This window comes from Panicum virgatum, chromosome 7N, assembly GCF_016808335.1.
Source record: "Panicum virgatum strain AP13 chromosome 7N, P.virgatum_v5, whole genome shotgun sequence".
Classification (NCBI taxonomy): Eukaryota; Viridiplantae; Streptophyta; class Magnoliopsida; order Poales; family Poaceae; genus Panicum; species Panicum virgatum.
This window is the reverse complement of record NC_053151.1, coordinates 3,891,456-3,915,944: the sequence shown is the minus strand read 5'-3', so window position 1 is coordinate 3,915,944 and position 24,489 is coordinate 3,891,456. Positions and strand designations below refer to the sequence as shown.

Here is a 24,489-nt window from a genome sequence, read left to right as displayed (position 1 = left end):
AGCCTCACACATACATATGAGAGAAAGAAAGGAGAGAGTTCCAGCAAGATTGAGAGACAAGATGAGCTGAGAGTTTCCATGAGCAAATTGCAATGAGGTTTGAATTATTGAACTTGGTTTAGCATTACTTATGGAACTTACTTTCTTAATTCTGAGACTTGTTTAATTTTGAGAGCATGTGCTTAATAATTGTGGGGAAGCATTTAACTTGTATCTATCTTCCACATTGAAAAAGCTGGTTACAACTTGAACTATTAACTGCAAAATATTTTGGGAGCATTGTGTTTTCTTGTGTATGCTCAAGTGCAGGGATTGGACACTGAAAGGCAGCGCTGATTTTTATCAAAGACTTACTCGAGGACGAGTAAGGTTTAAGCATGGGGGGAATGTTGGCGCTCCTTAAGTATCCATTTTATCCCCTGTTTAACTTTGATAATGGCATGAATTTAATATCAGAATCACTAACCATCCTAACCTCAGCCCAATTATTGGTCGTTTTCGCGTTTGCACATATATTTTGGAGGTACTTCGTTTTTGCAGGTTTTTGACCAATTTTGGAGCATGAAATGGCGAGGCCCACGATCACACGATGACACGAAGAAAGACGAAGGCCAAAGCCCGAATAAAGGATCGAAGGCCATGATGATTAGAGGCCCGTTCATGCACATCCACCCTCCAATGAAGCCCAAAAGACAAAGCCCACAAGATAAGATCAAGATACTTTGGGGCTAAGCAAAGCAAAGAGATATTTAAGGAAGGATTTTCCATCCTATCCTTCTCCTCGAAGAAATCTCGAAGATAACAACGTCTAATGGGGTGCAATCGTGAAAGACATGAACTCTAGAAGATTCCTGGAGACTTGGGGAGAAAGATGAACACGAGCCGGCGAAGGAAAGTGCCAGGCCGGCCGACCTAGGCTCATTGGGCCGGCCGGCCCAGCCCTTTTTTAGGTTGGTTCGACCTCCCCTTTGACCGAGGGTTCCCTGAGGCTATTTAAAGACCCCTCCCCAAGGTTCACGGAGAGATCAATTCGGGAGACGACGCCAAGGAGCAGAGAAGATAGAGGGACACCTCTCGGAGAGCCGAGGGTCGTGCTAGTTGTCTAGGGTTTGCCCTAGCCGATGTGGGAACCTTGCAAGGAAGACCACGTCGGAGTTCTGGAGCTAGGATCATCAAGATCAAGGTAGGGCCTCGGTTGTGATCTTGTGATGTACAATCATTCATGGTGAAGTTATTTGTGATTCCGAATGTTTAGCGACCATGTTCTCTCTTTCGATTTTGTTCTTTTCTTTGGGTTTGCTTCATCCTAGATCTATTATCGAGATAGATCGCTTAGCATGATCTTGTAGTCATGGTGGCTAGAAGTTCATGACAGAACTACCAAAGGGGGTTCGACTTGCTTCAGGGTATTTCGTTCAAAAGGGGGGCGTCGTGACAGGCCGTCTCCACAGAGTAGGCAGAGTATCGAGGGATCGGATTGGAGATTTTGGGTTTAAAGAGGCTTTTCATTGAGATTCACATCTATCTTACTTCACTTTATCTAGCTGGAATTACAACATATGCATGATCTAGGTGATCTAGATTGGTTATCTCTAACTTTCTCTTGCTACCTTCGGTGTTTGTCGTGTTTTTAATATATTAGATTCATTTTCACCATCTCACACAAAGGAATTTCTATGCTAGTAGATTGTTTCTTGTCTCTTTGGTTCCGTGGATTGATAAACCTTGGGGGAATACTCTAAGGGAAAAGCTACACGAAACCGTGCGCTTGAGGTATATAAATCGGGGGCGCTAAGGAGCGTCAACACCTTCTCATTGAGATCCAAGGAGTGCCCAGCCTCCTCCCTCGGTACACCTGGCATGTCAGAGGGCTTCCATGCGAAGATGTCCCAGTTGGCACGGAGGAAAGAAGTGAGCGTGAGTTCCTATGCGTAGTCGAGGTCGGCCCCGATCAAGGCTGTCCTGTTGAGGTGGTTGTCGCTGAGGATGATCGCCTTTGTCTGACTGTCGGGGTGCTGCTGGGACTCTGGCGCTGAGTTGTTGGACGGCTTCTGGAGCTGGTCCATTGTGAGGGCCTTTGCCGCCTGAGCGACCATGGCCTGGTTGTTGCTTCTCTCCAAGGCCTCGGCGGTGTTGATGTTCTCCGTCTCACAGGAGTGAGATGTCTGGATGTCGCCGCAGATGGAAAGGACTCCGTTTTGTAGCCGGCATCTTCAAGAGAAGATATGTGTGGTTGGGGATCGCCATGAACTTGGCGAGAGCTGGTCTCCCCAATATAGCGTGGTAGGAAGTCTCGAACAGGGCCACCTCGAAGATGATAGACTCCGTGAGGTAGTTGTCCCGGGTGCCGAAGGTGACGGGGAGGGTGACCTTGCCAACCGGAGTTGAGCCCGCACCCGGGATGATGCCGTAGAAGGCCTGGTCTGAAGGAACCAGCTTGGTCATGTCGAAGCCCATGTCCTCCAGAGTCTTGGCAAAGATGATATTGAGGGCGCTGCCCCCGTCGATGAGTACCCTGGCCAGACGGATCTGGCGTATCACCGGGTTGACCACGAGCGGGTAAGCACCTGGCCTGGGCAGGTGAATCCAGTGGTTGTGTCGGTCGAAGGTAATGGGGATTTCTGACCAGCGAAGAGGTTCAACCGGGTGCCTGAACACCGAGTTGACGTCGTGATTGTGTAGCTTAATGCTGCGCTTGCAGGACGGGGCGCTGGAGCCTCCGAAGAGTATATTAACCACCCGTTGCTCCTCCTGGAAGGTGCCGGGTGACCTGTTGCCCTGCTGGTCCTCCTCGTCTCGGCTGGGCGAGCGGTTCCGACGGCCACGACTGCGGAAGCTTCTGGAGCTACCTGGCCTTTCACGATCATCGAGCCTAGGCCGCTTGGGTTCCTTTGGAGCAACGCTATTGGAGAGGGCGCGATATTCTCACGCGGTGTGGTTGGCGACTTTGTGCCAGGGGCACTTGGAGTCGAGGAGCCTGTCGACCTCCTCCTGGTCGAGGGAGGTACGTTGCTGAGGCCAGTCAGCGACGGCAATGATATTGTCGGGGCCGTGCTTGCGATCACAGGCCTTGGATGACTCGGTGCAGTCGCGGTTCTTGTCGTGACGTGGTGGACGATCCCCACTTGGGCGAGCCAAGTTGTCGTCCCCTTGGCGAGGATGATCGGCGGGCTCGCGGCGGTCCTTGTGGCGGCGATGTGTGTGCTTGCGTCCTCCATGTCGGCGTGCTTGTTGACGTCGGCCATCATGTCGGAGACGGTCTTTGGGTTGGACTCAAACATCTTTCTCCATAGTTCGATGCTATGGAGGTCTTGGTGGAAGTGGTAGATCACGTCCCTGCCATCAACTTCCGTAATTGTATTACGGATAGCAAAGTACCTTTGATGTAATCACGCAAGGACTCGGAAGGCCGTTGCGTGACGCTGCCTAGATCCCATCTGGTTTTGGGGCCCGGGCAGGCAGCTTGGTAGTACTGGACGAAGGCAGTGCAGAGGTCCTGCCAGCTATTGATCGAGCCGGCAGGAAGAGACTCGAGCCAGTTCTGTGCTTGCCGGCTCATCATCACCGGGAAGTATGCCGCCATGATGTCGTTGTTGCCGTTCGCTGCTCGGACGGCGATGGAGTAGGTGCGCAGCCATGTCTTGGGGTCGGACTCGCCATCGAACTTTTCGATGCCGACCGTCTTGAAGGTTGCGGGCCATTAGATGGCTCGCAACCTGTCGGAGAACGCGGAGAAGCCATCCAAGTCGTCTGCTAGGTCGTAGTCATCGTCGCGGGGTCGGCGATCACGGTTGTTGCGGATGCAGTCGGGTGCACCATGCTCGTCGTCGTAGCGGCAGCATCGTTCCCGCTCGTCGTTGTCCCGTTGGCGATGCCGGTTGTCGATGCGGGGTCGAAGATCTCGGCATGCGGGACGGTCGCGAAGGTCGGGCTGGTCGACCTCTTCATCACGGCAATTAGGACGCACCGATGAAGAGGCACTGGGCATGCTTGATTGCCCCCGGCGGTTGGAGTACTCCCTTCTCAGGCCCTGGGCCTGGGTTGCTGCAACATGCAGGCGAGCACGAGCTTTTTCAATCTCGGGAGTTTGGGGTAGTCCCTTGAATACCTGGAGGACGGCGGCCATGTTGGCGGATGGTGTAGCAAAGACTTGATGACCGTCGTAATCCAGGACGAACTCGTTTTCGAGGTTCCTGGGCCTTGTCGGTGATGGACGCCTCCGTGCAACCCTGGGGTTGCGACGCTCGTCGTTATCGAGATCTTCTTCAGCCTGGAAGATGACTCGCTCGTTGGCCCGACGGTCGGCGTGGAGGCCGTTGCGGTGATGACGTTACACCCTCTGTTGGTTTTCCTCACTGGGGAAGGATTCGGAGTCCACCGAGATGACCGAGATTTGGCGCCGGCCGTCGGGGTTGTTGCGGTTGGGTGGGAGGGTGAAGACGACCGCCTGATACCCAACCTCAGTAGATGAGGGCAGATCAGATTGGATCTGATCCGAGTCGGACTGGTCCAACTCGGTGATGCGCAGGTTACCCATACGTACTCGGATCTGATCCGAGTAGACCGCGGAGTTGTTGCGGAGCCCGTGCGGGAGGATCGTCGAGCCACCTGGGCGGCCCAGCACAGTCTCGCCGAGTTGAATGCACTCGGCAAGGGACTTGGTGACGCGATCTATTCCGCAGATTAGATCGTTGTTGCAGATGACCGGCCAACGCATTGCCCTGGGGCGAACGATCGGAGGTTCATTGATGTGAAGTTCGGAAACTCGACGAATGATGGAGCTTTGAGCCGTCAGATCGGATCCGACGCGGTGGAGTTGCCGCTCTCGGTGATCGAGGGGCTGGTGGGTGGGTTCCGAGGAACAGTAGTTTCCGGGAACCTACCGAAAGTGAAGGCGAATCCGACGGCGGCCTCCATCTAGATGCTTATGTTGGCAGAGAAGAAGACGCCAGATCTTGCTGCCATTGAGCTCCCTACAAGGACTCCTGAGAAATCTCCCGTACCTGGCGCGCCAACTATCGGATTGCTTATCCAGCAAGTCCACAAGGGGTGTGCCCGGCGGTAGTTTTGTAAGTAAAGAGGGGATTCCGGAGCCAAGAACTAGATGGTTGCGAGTTGATGCTAGGGTTTAGACAGGTTCGGGCTGCTTGGGAGCGTAATACCCTACATCCTATGTGGTATGTATTGAGCTTGATGATGAGATGATTGATGCTAGATGCGTTCTATGGGTCCCCTCACGGCGCCTTTATAGGCCAGGTGTCGTGGGTTACAAGTAAGGAAAGACATCTACTCGAGTTGTTACATGGAATCAGGTCAGTTTAGATCCCTAGATATCCGGAATATATATCCGCGCCTTGATCCTGATCCTCAAAGGAACCTTCTGACTTCCAGCCGAGTGCCTGTCCGCCGGGTAGTTGTGTAGAGCGGTCCTGGCCGAGTAGGTACCCAGTCGGGAGATAACTACTTGGCTAGGAGGTACCCGGATGTACCTCCATCAGCCTCCCTAGTGAGGAGCTGCATTCTCAGATCGCTGGAGTATCTATTAGATCCCGCATCTGGAGAGCAGCTTCAGCTAAGTTGACTATTGGGCTGCAGAACGCTGGTCCTTCTACTGCATCGAAGTCCCATTGTAGATTGCATGGAGCATGAGGTCTTGCAGGGGTGCGTTGAGTTCACGCGGAAGCGTTTCTTCTACGGATGGTGCGTCGGCGATTCCTCTGGTGTCGATCATCCTTATCTTGCAGGGATTCTCCTTGAGGAGCGTTCACCGAGAGCTCATCGTCGGATACTTAATCTAGGTTTTTGGTTGCAATAGCGGTCGGCCTGCGAGCCGAGGCCACTTCCGTCTTCATGAATTGAAACATACACTTGACGACTAGGGCAATGTTGCCTACTCCTTCTTCTTTGATTGGGGAGAGCGGTCTGCCCTCCTGATAAGGTAGATCCCAGAGGCAGGCGACGAGTTAAGCATCATCGAGTAGTTCATAGGGCTCAGAGCCCTTCCAGTACACGAAACGGCTTCGCGGCGTAGCAATGATAGTCAAGCTAGGGTAGTTGGCGAGTCCTGGATCGATTTTGTTGTCCGATTCTGGGTACGAGTCAAAAACAGGTGCCTCCCTGCAAGCGACGATCTCCTGGTTAGTGATCCTTTTGTTGAATTTGTGGTGCATAGTTGTTACATATGATGCGGCCGTGTTCTGAAATCCCAATGGCGGTTGGGGTTAAGGAGATTCGGAATAGATTGAATCTACTCCGTGGTGCCAAGAGAGTCGGAGATGTGTTCGATAGGGACAGCTTTTCGATCTCGTCGGCAAGTTCAAGAAGTAAGAATTTGACGGGCGTGATTCTATTGAGTTGCTCTATCTGGGGAACCTCTGTGCTCATGGTGTCTTCCAGATGGTTGTCAAAACTGCGTGACCCATTGGCCGTGCAGACCCAAGAGCCAAAGATAAAAGTGGTGCCCGCGCTGATCGCAGGGAGGTCGAAGTTGAAGGAAGCCATCAAATTCTTATGTTGATCGTCGACACAACCACCTACCTACCGCACCAGCTGCCAGTGTTTTACCGCTAGGCTCTCCGAGGTAATATCCTGAGGAGATTGATTGTAGGCAGGGGCTCATCGAGATCAGAGCATGATGGTGCAAGGAACACAAAGATTTACATAGCTTCAGGCCACTAGAGAGTAATACCCTATATCCTGTGTTGTTTGTATTGCCTTAGGTGTTGATCGATGTTTTGGAAGGGTCCCTACCTATCGAGTTCTAGTAGAGTCCTCCAACATAGTCGGGTAGTTTTCTTGTATATCGGCTAGTCCTACTGCTGTACGAGTAGTTACAAAAGAGGTAAGGTACATCTATGCACTATCTCTTACTCTAGAATATTCTACGCATGTGAGTATGGATGGCAACAGAGCTATCCACGCTGGGGATCAGCAGAACGTTCCAGCCCACCATCAACTGGAGAGTCCCCGCTCCCCGTCCCTGCTAAAGCTCACAGGGACAGAATATCCCCATCCCCCTCCCCGAGCGGGGATCGCAGACCCGCCAGGGACACTGGATCCATTTAATCCCCGAGACGTCGGTGTGGTGGACGAGCTCCGGCTGGCGTAACAGGAGGCGATGGCACTGTGACGGCGGGGTTCGATTCCGCCCGGGAGGCCCGGGATGGAGACACGTGCAGGGGTGGCGGCCGGAGTTGGTCTGGATCCGCCAGAGGGAGCCGCGCGTAGGGGAGAGGAGGAAGGTGGCGGTGGTTGCACAGGGGAGAGTAGGAAGGGGGCGGCAGCCGCACAGGAGAGGGAAGCGGCGACACCTGGGCGATGCGCCGATGTGCAACTCCACATCGCGAGCACGGCTGCGAGAGTCAGGACTCAGGAGGCGGCGGTGTAAGTCGTGGAAAAGGATGGGTGAAGGTAGAGGCAGTTTAGCTACCTTGTATTTAATTTGGGTTGGGCTGAACATCTGGCACTGGGCTTCTTTTAGCTAGCTAGCTGGTAGTTCCTTCTTAGTCGGGTAACTCGACGGGTGACGGGGACGGGGAGTGTTGGAACATTCCAGCCCCCGCTTCACCCGATGGGGATTAGTTTTAATCTGTGAACATCCCCGCGGGGAATAGTTTTAGTCCACGAATGTCCCCTAATGGATGAAATCCCCATCGGGGATTGGGGATCGGGGCCCGTTGCCATCTGTAAGGATCACCGGGGTGTCCGATCCTAGAGGGGGAGGGGGTGAATAGGGTCGCTAAACGCTTTTTAACCTAGGGCTCAAATTAATTGCATAAGATAAACCTAACACGTCCTACACATGCTAGTTATGACTAAGGTTTATCTATGCTACCCTCTACTTACCCCAAAAGATTTGCAACCTATAGCCAATCCTAATCAAACTAACTAGGAAAGTAAAGGTAAGCAAGAAAGAGTAAATGCGGAAACGTAATGCGGTAAGTAAAGCGGTAAGGGAGAGGATATGCAAACTCCCGTGAAGACACCAAGACACACGATTTAACGTGGTTCGGTTAGGACACCAAAGTCCCTCCCTACGTCCACGGCCACTTGTCCAACACGAACAAGTGTGATGCCGAGTCTCTTCGCTTGATCACCGTCTTGCGTTGGCCACCAAGGCACCCGGCAAGCAAAGGCTAAGTGCCACCAAGTCACCAAGACGAGGTCACCGCCACCGTCTATCTCGAAGCGTCACCACGGCACCGTCTTCACTATCGGAGCTTCTCACCAAGAGAGGTCTCCTTCCCCGCACAAAGTGTCGTTGCCTCTCCACACCAAGTAGGAGGGTCACACGACGAGTACAAGTGTTTGCTTGCCGCAGCAAGACTTCTCTCAAGGGAGCTCTCACAAGAACTAATCCCTAATCAAGCACTAAGCACTCTAACAAGTGTGCTTGAGCCTATATGATGTACAAAGAAGCTCTATGGTGGTTGGAGATGATCTTTAACTCTTGTATACTTCCTTGAACTCCAGCACTCTCAAATGACCCGGCCTTGGAGGTATATATAGGCAGCATAAGCAAATATATCCATTGGAGAAAAGCTGCCAGAAAACTGCGTAACGCCGGTTAATCCGACGTACCCCAAAAGCCATCATCGGTTCAACCGGTGTATGTAAACTGCTATTTGAAAAACTAGCCGTTAACAATCAACCGGTGTATCGCCGGTTTAACCGATGTAATCAACCAGTGTATGTAATATTAGTGTCGGTTTAACCGGTGAGTGTAACTTCTTCACGTTCCTCCAAAAACCACCTCTCTGGACAACTGAACCGATGCAATTGACCGATGCATCGTCGGTTCAACCGGTGTAGGTATTTTCCTCGGTCTTCATTTCGTAGCGTCGGTTCATCCGGTGTAAAACCCTAGCTCGTAGACCTTCTCTGTGATTGCACCGGTGAGTTCATTTTGCCCTACGTCGGTTTAACCGATGATAGCAAAATGCCTCAATCCTTGTCCCTTGGACCGAAGAGCTTTCAGGGCGCTTCCCTGAGACCCGCGAGGGGCGGCTCCCCCTCGACCTCCGTCCGCTAACCGGTCCGCGGAACCCCCGTGGGGGCGGCCCTTCGGGCCTTGCTACGCCTCTCTTCTCTTTTTCATCACTTGAACCTAAAAGCCTGAGAATAGTCATCTTAACAATCACATTAGTCCAAGTGTTGTGTGTGTCATCAATCGCCAAAACATTATATTGAAATATGGCATGAGAGGCCATTTTCGCTACACCATCCCTACCTGTGAGCAGTAACAAGCATACTGTAAATTTTTCATATTTTTCAGGTGCAAGTTCCAGAAGCAATAATTTATTCAAACTAAAGCTATTTTAAGAAGATCTAGTTACACAGAGTGTTCCATGATGTTTATGAGTCTCAAAGTTTTTGTACAACAACTACTACTCAAATGTACGCCATATAAAAAGGTCAGAATTTATGTACTACAGAAACTATCTATTTTAAAATAAGTTTATTAAACAAAACAAAATTATTCCAACCAGTTATTATTGAGTAACAAGCATCTAAATTTTTGTGTAGCCACTACATACTATTACTATGAATCTGAGTAAGTTTCACCCCAAGAGACCTAGTAGAATAGCATGAACAAAAAAGTACATTCTAGATCTAGGATAAAAAGAGATTTTATGTAACTTCTGTTCTACAAGATATTTGGTTTTCAAATTATTCTAGCAGGTTCATATACTCAGCAACAGTAACTGGGCAGAGTTTCATATTTTTCCAAGTACTAGAACTATGTATCATGAAATAGCACAACTATCTATGGATTAATTCAAAACCTTAGCTAGGAAATAGTGATGGGTGTCAAACTTTTACCATACTGTTATTTTAGTATCTTAAGTGCACTGGAAAATTTTCATCAAAGATCATTGAGTAGAACATCAAGAACAAAAATAGGTATTTTAAGTCTAGATTAAACCAAGATCTAGTGAAACCTCTAATTACAATGGGTTTCTGGCCATGTGAAATTTATTTGAGACTCTACTTATTGAATTAAAGCTACCATTCAAAGATCAACAACAGTTCATGTATAGAACTCCTAGAACAATTATGAGCTATTAAAAATGGATTTAAACCTAGAGCTAAAACCATTGATATTCTGTTCATGGCCATGTTGAGAAAGTATTAGAGTTTGTTGCAGGGATTCCAGAACAATTAATTTTGCATTTTTACAATTTTTCTATGAATTGTTATTGAATTTCAAAGTTCACAATTCATAGTTCATGCACATTTTACGTTCTAGCCCCTGGAAAGTTTTAGTTCACTTGCAACCAGGACCTTGGCCGGATTGGGGTAACTCAGGAGGGGGCGGCAGCCATATTCTGGCGAAACTCGTCGCCGGTGGCAAGGGAAAAGTATGGGAAAATGATGAGGGGCTCGAACCGCACCTTATGGTGTCCTCTGGATTGGTGTCGGGGCGGCTAGAGGTGATGGCGCAGCGGAGCAGCAGCTTGCCGATGGTGCTGTTCGGCGTTTTGGCGAGGTGTCATGGGGGCGGCCGTGCTGGGAAGGTTCGGTGGGAGGTGAGGAAGGTAGGGGAGGGCACAATTTGGGCTACGGTGAGGTGGATGGGAGTGCTCCATCTCCTCCTCCTCGCATGCGGCGCCCGTCCTTGCTCCTGGCGGCGCGTTGGGGGGATCTAATCGGTGAGGTGGGGCTGGGGTTGGAGAAAGGGTTCTGGGTAGAAACGGAACAAAAATATATATTGCACGGATCGATTTAACATTTCTGTACAGTGTTTCACGGTTTTTGCTTGGAGTCTAATGGTTATGGCACTTAGGAGGGTATTGGAGTAAAATTTTAGTAGCAATGAAGAGATGACCTAAATTTTGATTGCATTAAAGGAATTGACTAAAATTTTAATGACATTTAGGAATTGACTGTATAACTTATGCTGAAATTTACAAATTAACGACGATAGCTACCCTATGTCCCAGCTGCTTCAAAAGAAAAATGTTTTCGACTCCATCTCCCCCTTCCACCTCCATCTGGACGATCAGTATACAGAATCATCGGTCTATGGTCAGAATGGCGAGGGCTGCCATTCACCACTCTGAAGCTTGGGAACCTCGCTTTGCAGAAATCATTCATCACCACCCGGTCCAGATGTTCTTTTATATATTCCTCTGCCACATGATTATGATTATGCCAAGTGAAAATATCCCCTTCAAAGCAAAGGTGGTGGAGATTACAGAAATCTAGCACCTCTCAAAAGTGATCCATGTACGCATGCCCTCTCAGCTTGCCGCCTGTTGGTGGATAGTGCCTCCGGGCCGGACGAACACTACAACAGTATGAAAACGCGCTACACAGAACAAGTGGCTGGCGAATGGGTCTCCAGAATGGAGCCCCCAATTCTCTTTCTCTTTGCATTCAATGTCCCATCAATGCACTGTTACAAGGTATTTATAGCCAACTGCTCAATGACTCCTACTGTCTGCTAAGAGCAAGGTCTATAACCCCGCCGGCTAGCGGGCTGCATGCGCCCCTATGCACCAGCTTTTGCGCCAGTTACAGGCTAGGTGCTGGCGTTAGAATCCCGCACGCCCACAAAGTAGAGATTCTTTAGTCGGCTGTAAGTGAACCGCCTGCTCTCTTCTCTTTCTTCTTCTCTCTCCCCTCCATGTAGGATTCAGCCAGCATGCAACCTTCTGTAATACTTACTCTAAGGTCTTTTTGCCCCCTCAATAGCTATATTCCCTGAATATTCCATGGGCATCTGGTATTTACACACCCCTGCTAGGACCCATGCGTGCCGTTAGCACGGGCGGGGTGCCTTCAGCCTCCCGCCGAGGGTCCCCATGGTTCGCACCGTAGGAGCGTTCTATAGGATCCCGACTACTTTCGGGCGAGAGACCCTACGTTTCTTAGGGGCGAAAGGTCATGAGTTTTCGACTCTGACGCGTCTTCTTGCTCAACCGAAGGGTACTGGAGGTACTCTTCGGTGCTTTTTCTGGCGGCCTTCGCTGTTCTGGCGAAGGCCCCCGAAGACCGTAGGCGGCAAAGCCCAACGAAGGCGTTTGGAGGCGGTCGGTGGATGGTGTCCCGAGTCCGATCCTTCCTTGCCGATGGGGATGAGGCATCGAACATTCATTGTGGCTTGCCCCGTGAAGTGCCACCCTCGGATGCCTTCTTCTTCATCCATGTGATCAAACAGAGTTGGCAAATAACATTGTGCTAGCTTCTTGTGGCGAAGGGATCCTAGTAAAAAGACGCACGTAGCCCCCGGTCCGCTCGGAAGGTGGAATTCTGGATAGCCGTTGGGCAGGGCACTGTGGTCTTTTCTCTTGTTAGGGCTTGGGAGGTCTATATAAAGTGGACCCCTGGTCCATAGTAGGCACGCCTCCTTGATAGCTACCTTCCTTTGTAGCTCTGCTCGCTACGCTCCCCTTCGTTACTTTTGCTTTTTGTGATGTGGCATGAACATGTAGCTTCGCTCACGGTGTCTTCGACCTAGAGCCCCCGCTACTGTCACACCCGCTTCGGTAGATATGGTTCTAAGGAAGGATCGTGCGAAGGCGAAGCCTACATCGTTCTTGGGGGAGAGTCTGGTGACCGAGGAGGCCATCGAGACCATGGTAAAGTGCCGCCTTATAATGGAGGGGACTACATGCGCTCCGCCATGGGGCCAGGTTGCGGCGAGACCGGAGGATGACAAAACTGTCGTGTTTAAGAACTTCTTCATTGTCAGGCTGCATTTTCCTCTCGACGCGGTGGCGGTGGACATCTTCCGTCTATATGGAGTATACATGCACCAAATGACGCCCAATTCGTTTCTTCAACTCAGCCTTTACTTGTGGCTGACAAGGACATGTTGCCTATCTCCAAGTGCTGAGGGCTTCGCATATGCGCACATGGTCCACTATCAGCCAAAAACCATGGTGCGGACCACCAGGCGAAAGCGAGGACTTTGAGGTGGAGCCCCAGTATGGAAGCTATACATTCGCATTTCGTGATACCGGCATGAGCCCCGTGAAAGCGATCAAGAACAAGTGGCCCTCGAACTAGACATCGTGGTGGTTCTACCACAAGGTGTCGAAGGCTGTTGACGGCTGGGCAAGCCCTCTGATGACCGACAAGATCCGGCGCCTTGGGAAGACACCAGTCGTGGATGTTGAAGAGAAGCTGGACTACGAGGCCTTTGCTCAAATGCTTCGCGGGGTGGTGAAGAATTTGAGCACTCGTGACCTCATGGAGTACGTTGCCTACCAGTGTTGGCTGGTGAAGGTGAGCTGGAGCATCAAGGGATGGCTCCCCGAGGCCCAACGGATCGGCAGGATTTCGATCCCTAACTTTGTGGCTTCCTTCAGGAAGAAAAAAACTGGCAAGTTCTCCGGACCTTCGGTTCATTTGTAAGCCGGCCTGCTTATCCAGTTCTTACTTTATCTTTGGTCATGCAGATATTAATGCTTCGTCGGTGGAACACTGGGCCGATGACATCATCGGTCCGGAAGGTACTGCCGAATTCAAGGAGACACGCGCGAAGCTTGGAGACGCTCAAACCAATTGCGTGTTTGTCACTTTTGGAATAGAAGTGCCCACGCATCTCACCACCCAAAGCCACCTTGTGGCGGAAAAGAAGAAGAAGACAGCTTTGACGGGAGGCGGTGGGCCCGCCACGGGTTGTCTTGAGAAGAAGAAAAGGCAGCACACATCATTTGGGGCATCGCATCAAAGCGCCCCCGCATCACTAGGGACACTTTCGCGGGTCCTGCGCTGAAGGATCATGGGGATAGGGGGTGTAAAGAGGTGACCCTTAGGTGCACCTCCAACCCTCTTTAGTTTAAAGTTTTGTACTACTTTTTAAAATAGGATCCACTTTAGAGAAATATTACAAAAACTTGAACTAAAGAGGGTTGGAGGTGCACCTAGGAGACACCAATTTGCACCCCTACACGGGGATTCCGAAGACGTATGCAGCGCTAGCTCCAGCCCCAGATGCCGTGGCCCTTGAAGTTGCGGTTCCCCTAAGGACCGCCTCTGCTCCTACGACCAACCCCCAGCTTGCCATTGAACAACTAAGGGGGGTCGATGTCAGTGACATGGAGTCGGAGTCCGATGCCTAGGAGGATAGAGAAGTCGCCGCTGCTGTGGACGCCCCTCCCAAACGTGTGGGGGATCCGTGCCAGGATGTGGGGAGTGAGTCATCCTCAGAGATGAGCTCATCGTCGGTATCTGAAGAGGGCGCCAAAAAGGCCCAGATGACACTATCGAAGGCCCTCAAGGGGGAGAAAGAGGTGGAGAGCGAGGACTCGTCCTCCGAGGAAGCCCCTGGCACCGCGACTCAGATCAAAAAGCGCGGAGAACAGAGTTCCAGCCGCGGGTTTGGGTTCTTCATTTCCCCGAATGACCATGTTGCGGCCGTCACTGAGCTCGGGATGGCCCAGGCGAAGCTTATCGGAGGCCCCATCGTGAAGACTCTCTGCTTCGAGAGCGAGGATCACGAATGTAATTTTTTGGCGGAGGCGGATTCTTCGTTCTACTTTCCCTTGATGGTAAGGAGCTGATGTATACTAGGGTGCCTTCAATGCTGCAGTGCGCGCAAGACCTATCCCTTAAATGCTTTATTGCATCTCATTGTGCGACGCGCCAGCTCGAGGCAGAGGGCTCTACCCGGGGTCACGAAGAGGAGCTAACCCGGAGGGTTGCTGAGTTGGAGAAAGAAAAATGGATCTCCATACCTTGCTTGATGTGAAGCATGGTCTCTTGGCAGCAGCGATAGCCGAAGCTGAAGACTCGGCGAAGGCGGCAAGGAAGCCAGCAAGTGATCTACTATTGCAGAGGAATCCCTCAAGGGCACCCTTGATTAACTGGCCACGACAGCTAAAGCGACCGCGAAGGCGTCGCAGGAAGAACGCGAATGGGTTTGCGGGAGAGCTGGCCAAGTACCGTGAGACCGTTGCTCACATGGCGAAAAGCACTGTGCATCGAGGTCTCGTCTCCTGAGTGAGTATGGGCTGGTCGCCCCAGAGCTACTGGAGGAAGGCAATTTGGATGCGGCCCAATTCTTCTTGTGGCTATGGTCTCCGCCCGCTCCATGATCGTCGTGACTATCGGGACTTGTGCGCTATGGTCTCCGTGCCGCTCCCTGATCACCTCTGTCTGCTGGCTATTGACATCCGATGCCTCCGACTCAGAGGCCATCCCAAAGGCGCAACTGTGAACCCTTCGCGACTCGTCGTTCTTGTGGCCCTCGAAGACGTTGTTCAGCCGGCGAATCTGCCTCCGCTGCTGAAGAACATCGCCAAGAACTTTGTGGAACGCTTCTTCAAACCCCAAGGGCGTGAGCTTGTTCACCGGGAGGGGCTTCGTTTGAGAGACCAGGTAAGTTCGGTCGATTGCTGGAGAACAAGGTGCTGGTTTGATTTCTTCGTGGCCGACCCTACTCAGAAAGTGCTCGAAAAGGCTTCGGGTGCGGACGCACACTGGACCCCCGCCACGAGCGCTGGTGAAGATGGACGTGTTGGTGCCGACAACACTAAAGAGGTGTGAGGAGTGGCTTTTCTGTTTGGGCGAACTGTAATCCTTTTGGAAAAGTTGTAATTATTTTGACTGGTGCTAATACATTCGGTATCTGTGTAGGACCCTGTGATGGAACCTGCATAGGTGACTGAAGGTATCCTATCCATTCGGATGTACCGTGACACGATGTTTATATATGGTGCTTGATGGGCGTGGTTTCATTCCAAGTACCCTTCGTGCGACTTCGAAGATTTTTGGGCTGCACGGGTACTGTCTTACAAACAATGCAATGCCAAGGGAAAATGGTTTTTGGAGGAACCTCGGGAAAACCTAGAGAAATAGGCTATATTAGCGGCCGAGTAGGCTCGCCGTCGCGAGCTCCATTGATCATGAGAAGGTTTATACACTTCGGGCGTCTCTGGTTTGCTTGTGCCCAAATCGGAGCCTGTATGCGAAGACTCAGAGAACTTTTACGATGGCCTTGTGTACCATCTTCGCTGATGGTTTTGATTAGTGGCTGACCCTGCACTCGCTTCGGCTGCTGGATCCTCCTTTGAGGAGGTCCTTCAGTGCAGCGCCGAAGAGATAATAACTGGCGTGATTCGAGAGATTGTAAATGAAGTCGATCAGATAGTTTTCGAAGAAGCGACGTCTGATGCATGATAACTAGGCAAATTGCGTGCTGCGCCGCGCGTGGATTGAACCGTGGATTACATGGGCATCAAACATGAAGGAGCTGCATGATGTAAAAGGGAGTACACGCCTGACGAACTGCAGGAGGAGATGCCCAAGCACAATGCGTTCAACAGGCACAACACCTATAGATAAAATTTTGGAGCATGGCGGACCCGAGCCGCGGCGACCGAGGAAGGCGCAAGGCGGTGCCGGAGAAAGCAGGGCCCGTGTCGGGCGTCCCTCCCCATCGTCGGTCCGAGGATGTGGCGAGGCAAGCGACGTGTCGACCCATGAGTGGAACGAAGCGCTCCCAGGAGCACTCCGAAGCCTCCGTTTCCAGAGTGTATAGAAGATAGAGTATGCACAATATCAGCACCAAACAGAGATGTAGAGGTACAAACGAACGATGGAACAGGCAAACCAACAGCACGAATCCGATGCAGGCAGCGCAGGCAAGCGACGAAGAAGAAACTAGCCAACGGAGACAGTAGGACACACCGGCTTGACAGACCGCAGAGAACGGCACCAGCGAACAGAGCAAGCGACACAATGGGCACATGAACCAGGAATGCAAGCATCAGCATGGAACAGAAGAACAAACTCCCAATCCGATGAATTGGGAACTCACAGGACAGTACAGATCTAGAGCTTACCTCAGGAGCGAAGAACACAGGGGCAATGGAGGAGGCGCTCCGCGCTTGTATGGGAGGGCGGCGGGAGGAGGAAAGCTTCAGTGCGGCCCAGCCGGCCGCCGGTCCGCCGGCGCATTCGCCGTCGGCGAGGTCCCCCTCCGCTGACGGCAGCGCCGGCCCCTTCCGGAACCCTACACCGCCTCCGGCAAATGGAGATGAAAACGAAAAGGAGCGTAGCAGGAGATTGCGCCGTCCCGCGGAGACGGTTTTAGCGGGTCTCGCTTAGGCCCACAGGAGGGAGAGGCGGTGCGCTGTATTTTTTTTGGAGCATGGCGGGCCCGAGCCGCGACGACCGAGGAAGGCGCAAGGCGGTGCCGGAGAAAGCAGGGCCCGCGTCGGGCGTCCCTCCCCATCGGCGGTCCGAGGATGTGGCGAGGCAAGCAACGTGTCGACCCGTGAGTGGAACGAAGCGCTCCCAGGAGCACTCCGAAGCCTCCGTTTCCAGGGTGTATAGAAGAGAGTATTTGTAATCTCTTGGGCGGAGCCCCTTTGTAATTGTAAGCTTGTGACTTGTGCGCAGTCTGTATTCGGCCTTTTGCCGAGGATGTGAAAAGTTGTCTGTAACTCGTGTTTTTTGAGGATATGGGAAGGTGTTCGTGACCCCTGTTTGCTGACACTTCGGTCATGCGCGATGTGTAGTTTGAGCGCGAAGTGCTACCCTCTCCCCTTCGCGCATGACTGAAGGGTTGGGAAATGTTACAAGGCTTGTTGGCTATCTCGCCGTTTGACTGATTATCCCTTGGGGAACGTGAAGCGCCACCCTCCCGACACTGGATGAGCGTGCTATCAATCTGTGCTTTAGTGCTCCATTCGCACAATACTTTTATTTGCGAAGCGCCATCCCCCTTTTGCTCGAACGGGATGCTGAAGCATTGTTTTTTCAGCATTGGTTTCAATACCGCTGAAGTGCAAAATGTTTTTTGAGAATGATATAGTTTTTGGTGGCCTATACACTTCATTGCAGCAACAAAAGATTCATGCCAGGAAAAAAAACAAAAAGTTCATGCCAGAAAAATTAAAGTGGTTTGTGACATCCTGAGATCGACATCTTCCCAACTCACTCACATCCAACCATGCTTAGTCTTCTTTTCGCAAAACAAAAATAATTAGTCTACACCGTTCTCAATCTTTTCATTTTCTTTTCTATTCGGAATATAGCCCATGTCTCATTTTTACAAATTTAATTTAACTTGACCTATCATAACGACTATAGAGGCAGCTAGCAATTGGGAATGCAAGAGAAGACGATGCTATACATTCTGTCTGTAGTGACAGCGATTTGTGAATGCCAATAAAAGCAAAGCGATGATACAGTGGCTGTTAATTATGCAGCCCGGGGCTCACGTGGTGAGCACTCCGTAGCTGTTCCCCTAAAAGAGATAAACCATTATATATTAGGAGTATCCACTATGGAGCAAACAGAACCCAAAATAATCTAACACGACCACGTGGTTGGTTGTTTAGCACGGAGGGAGTTCTTTTTTTTCTCTTGGGGTTAAAGGTATTGAAAAATCTAGCGATGCGACCTAGCTAACAAGTACATAAAAAAAACAACAAAACAAGGCACAAGATAATAAGGGGAAATGATACACTTTGAGAAACATAATTTTGGAGGTGCCGCTGCTCTGTTTTTTTAAAGAAAGACAAACCATACAGCTTTTATATAGTTATGAAAAGAGGATTAAACTCAGGAATCTCTAACACGATAAAACGAGAGGAATACTACAACCCCCAGCAATCTCACAACGGTCAGCCACAGCAACAGTACAATAACCGAGTTTTCAAAAACAAAAAAAAGGCTGCGAGACATCCACGTATAATACATTGTTTACTAAGAAACTTTGGTAATTAATTGCAACGCTCTACTATGATGATATGAGAGGCTCAGGGCGTCTCCAGGAATTTGGGTCCCCATGTGGCATGGAATATAGAGTCCTAAAAATATTAAAATACATATAACTTTGCACAATTATATAACTCAATTAATCAAACAATTAGCAATCTTCACAATTAATTTCACAATTGAAACAATTCGAATAACACATGCATATGTACGAGAATTAGTTGTGCTGTTTTGGGCTAGGTGTGGTCAAAATTCAGCATCACATTCTTCAACTCACATCAGTGCCTCACGTGTTTATGTATTTATGTTGGGTCTCTTGAAATGTAAATTGTTGTTGACTGTCGCCACCCTTACAAATTGTATCCGTCAGTTCATGAGATGCATCATCGGCAGCGGTGATGGCCTACGAGATTGATGATCGACAATCGTGACTTGCAAGTTCGCGACAACCGACAACGCCGGCGGAATGCCCAAAGGACACAGTACTTGATGGAGACGACGCTCCTTGCGACGATTTAGTTGCCGCAAATGTGCCGGAAGGCCAATAGAATGTGATGGATGGATTAATAGATCTTGCATTGTCAAAATTTAAGGGCTCGGAGTGGTCGCCCACCTCGCTCCAGGTCATCGACGAGACTAGAGAGTAGCAAACACTATAATTTTAAGTAAATGTGAAAAGATAGTTGTGGTAAATGAATCTAAAAAAAGCGTCGTTGCGATGCACAGAACTATGTACTACAAGTAGTGGAATATGTTTTTATGCAAACTATTTTAGAAAAAAGTCCGATTTACACCCTCAAACATTCAAAACTTCGACTACGAAATCGGACAATAGAAACCATCCAACTGTTGTTAATTTTGAATTTTTTTGATCTAATTAATTTCTTTTTACAAAAATACGAAACCACCTTCGAAACCACACTAATGGCCAAATTTGTCTAGTTTCGATAGTTAGATGGGTTCTGTTATCCGAATTTATAATTAAATACTAAAAATTAGATTTTTATAATAGTTCGAGGGTGCAAATTGGAGCTCACCCTATTTTTTTTTATGGTACGAAAATATGTTAGCTCGTTATAGTTGAAGTTTAGTTATACTTCTCCTTAATTTAATACTTGCAATTGCATATCTTATCTGTGATTATGTCATACGAATAATTGGCGCATTTTACCTGTTACGATTGACCGGAAGAAAACTACTGGAGCGCCTACCAGTGGTTGGCCTTGTTTGACTTGGTTGGAGCGAGAAAGTAAGATATTGGTAGTTGATTAATGGCGGAGGCGGGCCCACTTGGAAAAAATCAATGGAGAGGGAGGTTAGCGAAAAGGACACGATGAGTTTGGGACACGGACGGGAGGAGAGAAGCCTCCTCCTTCCCCCCTCTCGCTTTCTGCCGTCAGTGTGCTGTTGGCTGAGCACACGAGCGGAGCAAGGGAAGGGAAGCTTTGAGGAGGAGGAAGCAGAGGGGTTGGGTTGACCGGAGCGGAGTAGTGGAGTGACCCCCAACAACCCTCCCACCTCCCCCTCTCTTATTGCCACCGCTCCACGTCTCCACCAAACAAGGCAGCAAGAAGAGATTGGCAGCTCGGGGAGGGGGGAGATCTGCGGGCAACCTTCTTCAGTGATGATGGAGAGCCAGCCGCTGCAGGAACCTACGGCCACGGCCCCGGCCGCCGGAGAAGAAACAGCCGGAGCGCCGCCCGCCGTCGTAAGCCCCGCTTCCTTCCTTTGCCTGTCCTTCTTGCTCTTCTTGCTCGCTCGCACGCTCGCTGCCAGTTGAGCTTGCCGGGCTACCGAATCCTTGCCATTCCGGCGATTGGATGGATCTCGAGTTGATAGCTTCGGCCAGCCCGGAGATCTGGTGCTTCGCCCTGTCCTACCAACTCGTCCCACCAACCTCACTCGCGAGATCTGGTGGGATAGTTTCGGGATCTGGGGAGCTCGCGGCGTTGACTGGTGTTGAGGAGAAGCAGCACGGCATCGCCATGACCGAGCCTTTCATTCATTTTTGCTCGCATCATTGTCTGTCGCTTGGTCCTCGTGGGATTCAGATCTGCGTGTCTTTGCTGCTGTACTGCAAGTCTGCAACTGCCGCGTGCCTGCTGACGCTTGCTGCTTCTTGCAGGTCCCCGGCAAGGAGTTCACCCGCACCTGCAAGGGCCTCGTCGTCCTGCTCATCGGCGGATACGTGCTGCTGCAGCTCCTCCCCTCGTCACTTAACTACCTCGCTATCATCCCCTCAAAGTACCTACTACTTGCCTGGATAAACCACGACGCACAAAGAAACTGCTTTTTCCGCACCAGAGTAGTACATTTCTTCTAAGCTTGTTCCGACTTTTTGCAGGACAATCCCGTACGTATGGACTGTCTTCACGGCTGGTTACATCGAACAAGTCCTTCCAGGGGTGAGCTCAATTCCTTCCAAATTGTACTACTATGCAATCTTTGATTGCAAATTTGGACTTCATGGCTGTGAAATGCTTGTACCATCTTAAGTACTTTTCCTATAACGCTGCAAACTAAGCATTACAGCTCAAGCACAAGTGTGCTGTTGAAATTCATTTATCGAATTGCAAGTAGCATTACTGTGATATTTATTACCTTATCATGATTAATAAGTAATAGAAAGGGAGAGTGGCATTACTCAACACCATAAATCAGGATCATTTCCTTTGTCATATGACTTGTTGTAACAAAAAAAAAATCTTGCTTTTACAGGCTATCGGCAGTTCTCTTGGTCTTCTCTTCTGCGGGAAGGACATCGAACCAGTATGGGGCCGCAAGGAGTTCCTGAAGTTCATTATTTTGGTCAACTCCATATGTGGAATCCTTGCATTCTGCTTTGCTATTGGACTCTACTATGTCACAGGAAAGGAGAGCTTCCTGTAAGTTTCAAGCCAACATTCGGCTCTGAATGGATGTGTCTACATCTCATTTCTCATTAGCCATTTACCTGGCAGGCTTGGCACAAGACTTCATAGTTCCGTTTGATGTGCTTATTGCCCTTGTCTTCTATTTGTGTAAAATTGGTCAATCAATGTGCTAGTATTTGTCAACATTTGCCTCTATTGAGTAAAACCACACTCTTAAGCCTGCTTGTAAGAAATATATTACTAGCTGATAGCATGATATCACACAGCTACTCATCTAGTCAATAACGAATATTCTTTGGACATATTGATCACACACTAGTACAATTGTTATTTTTGCACCATTCGAGTTACTGGGTTACACAGTAACATAGTACCATGTAGGTTCCTGTCTGAAATATGGTACATCACCTGACCTTGCTGTGCCATGCCATGCAGTGTCACACCACTTTCTGGTTTCCATGGTTGCCTCGCTGGCTTTCTTGTGGCCCTGAAGCAGCTGTTACCAAACCTTGAGCTCCCCATGTGCTTTTTCTGGAAAATAAAGGCAAAGGTATATTAATTAACTACTCTATTGCGAGTACTAAGCCTACAGTTGTATTATACCATTGTAATGGTATACTTCTTCAGCAGCAAGTTAACAAGTTTGTTGATGTTGAGCTCTCTTATCTCTTTGTTCTCTTGCTACTGCAGTGGATGCCATTCTTTGTTGTATGTTTCTCAAGCATCATGGCCTTCATCGTGCCTGATTCCATTAACTTCCTACCAACTTTGGTGTCCGGGATGTATGTCAGCTGGCTTTATCTTAGATACTTCCAAAGGAACCCACTGACTGGACTTAGGGGTGATCCAAGTGATGACTTCTCCTTCCCCAGTTTGTTCCCAGCTGCCATGCGGTAAACTTCTGATCCCCCTGCATCAGCAAGTACTCACTTATTCATGCCACTTTTGACAACATCACCCTTTCCCCCCTTGCAGACCAGTGACAGATCCTGTCGCCAATCTGTTTGATAGGATGCTGTGTGCAAGGTCTAGGCCTTCCGAAGTGGCCCTCCCAGTTTCAGATCCTACCAAGGCTTCAAGAAGAAGGTATATAAGTTTTCCTTTAGTTAGGTGGGATGGTGGTACATACCAGTCATACTTTTTGCTCTCACTTTTCCATGATTGTAATGGTTGGTAGTAATACACTAAGACTGGGAGTGATTCCTGTCGATGGTATAATTTATATTTCTGCTTATGCTAGTATCAGAACAGTAGCGTTAAACTATGGCATAGAACCAGTCATTTGTGTCTTCAATAAGCTATGATGCTGTGAGACTGAAAATTTGAGCCATGACATCACAAAAAGATTTTTTTTATCAGTTCAAAAGCTCACCAATCCAATTTAACATTTACAGGGAGCGTGGCGAGAGGGTGCTGGAGGAAAGGTTGGCTGGCGATCATGCTGCTGACACAGAAGCCCCAGCTCGCGGCCACGGCACCGCTGAAGATTGAGAACTTCCTCCACCCCAAAACCTTAAAAAGGAGCCACGGGTTCCCTCCACCATCGCAACTCTCCAAATCTGTGTTCTGGAGAGTGCATTCAGTTTACGGAACAAATAATATGATGTCTTACTCCTTTTTGTTTCTTCGTTTGCGAAGATTTATTGGTTAAATTGTGTTCTAGTCCGATTATTATTATTACAGTGAAAGAAGAAAAGAGTGACATTCCTCGCCAGATGTAATGTAGAAAGAATGGCTTGTCAGGATCAATATTGAGGTGATTTTTTCTAGTGAACATGATTTGTGTGGATATTAGGGTTCACATAAGAAAATGGTGCGCTGAATTTTGTGGCCTTATGCTGTAGATTCATCAAGAACTTAATATTGGTTTGCCCCCTTTTCTGAAAGAAGGTACTTTGAGTTCAGATTTGTAGCAGAGTTCAGGAACCTGTCAAGATGGAGTCCTATATATTCTTCCTACATGATGAAGTAATGCAGAGCCACGGATAACATCAAATTTGCCCCCAACGATTTGCATAGGTTATCTCATCTGACACAAGTCCACAACTACACTTGATATTACACATGCACATGGATTGGATTTGGCCAAACATGGTACGGTCCAACGCCACTATGTATTCCTACTTACGTAAAATTTTGGGGCCCATGGCCCTACCGGCAGAGTTAGACAAGGTAGGTCATGATTTATATTTTTCTGAGTTATGATGACCAAATTGATATACACTGATAAATACAATTGCCATTCACGTATTTTACAAGATAAAATATGCTTGGTATTTTTACTGATAGAAGTGGTATTGCGTAAATCCGTCTGCCTGGTCCCTCCATCCTAAAAAGAATGCAACTTCCACTTTTTGAGAATTCAAATAATTTTAAATTTGATAAAATTTATTCAAAATAGTACACATTCATATTACAAAATAAATATTGTCGTGGTGCTGCAAACCACAGCCGGGTGGCGGAAGGCACCCGCCCTAGCCCAGAGGGTGTGTACTCAGGGGTTAGCTAGTCCTAGATCGATCTCACTCAAGAACACGATGAACACAGCAAGATTTAGAGTGGTTCGGGCCGCCGGAGCGTAATACCCTACGTCCACTATGTGTTGTATTGCCTTCCCTCGAGAGAGTTCGAGAGAGCTTGTGTGCTGTGTGTCCGTTCGAGCCTGTAGTGCACAGCGAGCGCCTCCCTTTTATATTTCAAGGGAGGCGCGTACATGGCTGTTGGGTCCCCGACAGGTGGGCCCAACGATGTAGTATAAAATAACGTACTGTTCATACATTATGGCGTCGCAGGCAAAGGAGATCTCTCTCCTGGATTCCCTTGCCTGCTCCTGGAGTCCCTCGTTCATCATGTCCAGGCGCTGTCTTGTCGGGACGGTGCCAGACGTAGCTAGTGGCGTCGCCTGCCACGTAGCTGAACGGGCTGTGTAGCTTGCGGC

The 24,489-nt window shown here is 49.4% G+C and overlaps 1 protein-coding gene across 1 annotated transcript; it reads left to right on the top strand.

Moving 5' to 3' along the window:
• The first annotated feature begins 20,013 nt into the window (after window positions 1-20,013).
• On the top strand, window positions 20,014-23,387 carry LOC120681435 (rhomboid-like protein 19). The gene is made up of 8 exons (XM_039962932.1): window positions 20,014-20,386; window positions 20,804-20,922; window positions 21,023-21,083; window positions 21,397-21,563; window positions 21,987-22,101; window positions 22,242-22,444; window positions 22,527-22,637; window positions 22,946-23,387. Exons 1-8 carry the CDS (start codon window positions 20,303-20,305, stop codon window positions 23,040-23,042), a joined length of 957 nt encoding a protein of 318 aa, XP_039818866.1. The 5' UTR covers window positions 20,014-20,302; the 3' UTR covers window positions 23,043-23,387.
• The last annotated feature ends 1,102 nt before the right edge of the window (window positions 23,388-24,489 follow it).